General features: G+C 39.5%; 1 protein-coding gene across 1 annotated transcript in view; it reads left to right on the forward strand.

Moving 5' to 3' along the window:
• Positions 1–4698, forward strand: part of Fmn2 (formin 2) — a 402068-nt gene that overhangs the window by 84993 nt on the left and 312377 nt on the right. The window contains exon 3 of the mRNA XM_023710382.1: positions 1441–1588. Within this exon, the coding sequence (XP_023566150.1) occupies positions 1441–1588 (148 nt within the window). The remainder of the gene's footprint in view (positions 1–1440; positions 1589–4698) is intronic.

Consider the following 4698-nt stretch of genomic DNA (forward strand, 5'->3'; position numbering starts at 1 on the left):
CAGAGATATGAAAGTGTGAGGATGATGCACTTATTTGAAAAAAGATATAGATGGCATTATCAAAAGCATGGGCCTGAGTTCAATCCCCGGTTCTGAAAAAAAAAAAAAAAAAAAAAAAAAAAAAAAAGGCATGTGAACCATGATTAGAGGTAAATAAATCATTTAATCACCAGATAATAACATGTATTCAGGTTCTGTTGCTGTGCTTCTGATTAGTTACTGCTGTTCTTTTTTTTTTTGCGGAACTGGGGATTGAACTCAGGCCCTTGCGCTTGCCAGCGAACTGCTTATTCTACTGAGCCATCTCCCCGGCCCCTGTTCTTATTTTATCTCTGTCACCACAAAACAATTTTGTAGAGTTGTCTTAATTCTTTAAATAATTAAATGATAAATGTAAACCAAAGTCTTGTGAGATCAATTCAGTCAGTCTACTGTCAGTAAATTTACGTTTTATTCGGCCTTTCATCTTATAAATGATTTGAATAAGTTACAATCAATAAACGGACTTTATGTAATTCCCCTAATTGCGATGTCTTTACTCACATAATCCAAAGATTAGTAAGAACAGATACAATAAAAACAAAAATATGCTGTCAGAGAAAAAAGCTAAAGAAGAAAAAGAGGAAAGTCATATATTCTGGAACCCCAAAATGTGACAGGTAGGTCATATCCTTAGTTCAAGTTTTCTGATTGTCAATATGTGAAAAGCAACTCTGATCAGCACAATTTATGTTGTCCTTAAGACACACACACACCCCAAATGTTATCCATCCATTTGAATTCTTTAGGCAGAAGTGTGAAATTCTAACACCAGAGATGAGTGTATCGTGATAGCCCTCCTACAGATGATATGTAAGCAGGTGGGCGCATTAGCGTTCTTCTCCTTTAGTGGACTGCGCAGACTCAGAAGTCATGGTCAAGTGTAGTTTGCCCAAAGCAGTTCTGTGTAAGTCAGTGTAACAAGAGGTAGAGCCCTCTCCTGGCCTGAGCTAGGTTTTACTTAATGCAGTCTAAAGGTCAACTTTAAAATGTCCATGAAGAAATCAAACAATGTGTACTTGAGACAAATTTTATACTCTTTTTTTTTTTTTTTTTCCCATTCATGCAGACATTTTCTGTGGGGTGGGAGACTGTACTTCCTGGAATTTCTGGGATACAGCTGCCGTATTCCACCACTTAAATCTGTATCTATGGAGCTCATTGACAGTGGAATGGGGTCATGCTGCTAGCGTCGTATAAAGCAGGTTATCCAACTAAGATTTATTCCCATGGAAATGGACACGCCATCTCTACTCTGATGGGTCAGTCATAGGTGGGAATGGCCACAGCTGTCAGACAGTAATTCAGATTCTGCACAGAAGTGATTTTTGCAATTGATTAGTCTTTTTTCCTTATAATTAAATTGACCACATATATATGTATTTTTAATTTTATGTTTAGCAAGATCAGCTTTACACCTGGGCCGCGGTTAGCCAACCCACACACACGCTGGATTACGCTGAAGATCATTTTCCCAGGCGAGTTCCATCCACATGGCCACCGTCAAGATCTCCTGTTGAAGAATGCAGACCCAGGGATGCTGAGACAGGTAGGACTCTGGGCGGCAGTCGGCTGTGAGTGTGCAACACGGTGTGAGCACGTGGCCCTCGCGGGAGTCTTGGGAAGTGGGAGCGTATCCAGCCTTGCTTTTGAGGCTGCTGAGTTATGGTGTTGGGAACAGGACACTGGGGTTCTGCAGTCATTGCTGTGTGCACTGAAGTCTGAGTGGCCCTCCTTTCAGATATCCAGCTGGGGCCATTACTGAAGGCTGAAGCTCCACCTCATTTGAGCTAAGATGGCCCTAGAAAGCCTTCTCTGCCCTTGCCCCTTTGCTCTGAGTGCCCTCATTTAACTGCTTTCTTTGGCTTTTCTTAATCATTGTCTTTACCAGCAGAGGTAACTGGGACAGCAAGATACCACTTTTATTAACTGATCTCAGGCTTAAATAGCTTTAAAAAATATACAATTCAGATACCATTTTCTTTTCTTAAAAACTTTTCTGTTTGTTTTTTCTCTCTATCGTCTTAAAGTAGTATTGCTGTTGGGTAGGAAGATTACATGAGATTAGCATCAGCTGTATTTGGAGGAGCTCAGTAGAATCATGATATCTAAGCCTGATTGTAGGGAAACATTTCTTATTGCTATCCAGAATTGAGGATCATTTTGGTGTAACAATGACTTATGGAGTTTGTTGGCTTCATCCTTTGCTTTTCATTCATTGGGACACCGTACAGTCTTAATTTCCTTTTGGTGTTCTGATCTGATAAACACAGACTTCTGATGTAAGGGTGAAGTCCACAGAAATGCAGCCCTGTTGGGCACAGATTTCATCGCAGTGGATTTCCATAAATGGTAGTGTGGGTGCAGAGTGAAGAAGTTTGGCTCTCTACCAAACCCTCATTGGCTTAGTGAAACAAAGATGGTCACTAGACACTTCTTTGGGGCTTGTAGTAAAAGAGAATCACGTAACAGCATTGAGAGTAGGCTCTGCACTGATCAGCTTTTTTGTTTTAAAATGCATTTGGTACAGTGTCTCACTGCGCAGCTCAGACTCCTAGTAATCCTCCTGTTTTCAGCCGCAGTGCTGATTACAGGTGTGTGCCACCATGTCTGGACTCTGTCACTGGCTAAGTGTGCCCAGGGGCGGGACCAGCATGGCTTGCGGTACTGGGGATTGAACCCTGTCCCTGTGCTTGCCTAAGCAGTTGCTTAGTCCGCTGAGCTATCTCACCAGCCCCCTGATTAGCTTTATGATGTTAGGAAATTTTCAAAACACTGTACTCTAGTCATCCATACAGTAGTGACAAGAATAGCATTAGAGGGCTAATTGAGGATTTTATGGGTTCAGGAAAAGTATTAAATGTAGTATGCAGTGCCTTTCTTAGTATGTTTGCTATTGTTATTATAATTATATTGTCATTATCTTTCTCATAAATTCCCTTTAAAACCAACAGTGACCTGTCATGTCAAAGGTCTGCATAGCCCAGACCATCTTCTTTCTTCTCTCCCAGTATTGGGGGAGGGGAATATGTTCATTCCTGTTTCCCACCAGTGCCCTGGGGAGGCCTAACCTCAGCCCGGTGTGTCTCTTTTTAAATGTCTAGTGCTTTTGAAGCACTGCTTAGTATTTACTAGATGAGCTCTACTTCCTGAAATTAACAGAAATGAGAGCTAGGAGACAGGACATTTGTTCCGTGTGGGACTCTGTTTATTAAAATAATACTCACAGAGAGTGGTTCATCAAGAGCTCAGAGAGTTCCTCGAAGATCTTCAAAGATGAGGGAGTTCCAACCTAATAGTACCTGAAAATAAAGCAAATGAGTAAAAGTATTTTTAGTTTTAAAAGAAAAAGCATACGATTAATGTATCCATCTCTTTATACACTATTTTTGTTAAAATTTAGCAAGTTGTTCATAGGTATAGATGTAGTAGAATTGACCAGTTTCACTGGGAACCCTTTTTTTTTTTTTTTTAACAGTTGTTCATATCCTGTAAACAATTTTGCTGTGATTATGATGGTATTTTGATATTTTTTTCTTCCGTACAGTGTCTTCCTCAACTTTCCTAAATGATATAACACATGCTGAAATTTAGGGCACTTTTAAAAGTTATGAAACATAATATATTACTGGTCATATATGCTGGAAGAATGCTTAATGAGGAGATGATTGAAAATAGTGATCTGAATTTTAGTTGGAAGATGACAGCTGGGTTTGAGACTTTTTCTTTCATTATTTGATGTAGCTTGCAAAATGCCAGAGCCAGTCATTTTTAATACCATACCTTGTTTCTTTTCAAATATGCTTTCTGGAAGAGGATGATGGAGGTAAGTTGAAAGTAATTCAACTTGGCGCATTATTTTTCTCTAGCTGATCTGTAGCCGCCCTGGCAGCCGCAGAGCATTTGTCTATCCAAAATGATCAAAGGGTGTTTCCTGGACCTCGGCCGCTGTGGCTGCCTGGCGTGCATCTGGAAAGATCTTTCTGTGGTCAGTGTCACTGCCAAGAAACGAGGAGTAAGAATGTGAGGAACGAGGAGAAAACCTTCTCAGAGAATCTAATGTTGTCTTTTATCAAGTGAGAACTTTGAAAATGTAATTATTAACAGTATGTTGAACTGATGGCCACATGTTATTGGATCATGACCTAGCTGTCAAATGGCTCAGTGCATCATGCGGTCCCTTTCAATTGTATTTATTTATTTTTTTTGACATTGCTTATTTTCTGTCCTTTATTTTTATGTTAGCTGTTTTTAAGTCCTTGATGTTTCTTGAATATTTGCTAAACACCGAGGCAACGCGCTGTTCAAAATAAGTGATGTGGCCTCACACATGCCAGGGCAACATGGAACACATAATAGGTATTATATGTATGTGCACCAAGCACGTGATATTCATTGAGTATACACTTGTGCATGTTGCTTTGCTCAAGTCATTGTTTTTATTTTTATTTTTATTTTTTATTGAGAAATAAATATGAATGAGACAGTTTCACAGCTGATTAATAGGGCAGTTTTGATAGTCAATACACTGTACATTGTTATCTTCTTAGTAGTTATCCATAGTACAAGAAGCAGACAGGATATTCTGTCCAAACACCATTAGTGCACCTCCTTCTTCTCATTGAATTAAGCGAAAGTAGCTGTAAATTTATCCTGTTT

This window comes from Octodon degus, unplaced genomic scaffold (genome assembly GCF_000260255.1).
Source record: "Octodon degus isolate 3935 unplaced genomic scaffold, OctDeg1.0 scaffold00017, whole genome shotgun sequence".
In the NCBI taxonomy this organism is placed as follows: Eukaryota; Metazoa; Chordata; class Mammalia; order Rodentia; family Octodontidae; genus Octodon; species Octodon degus.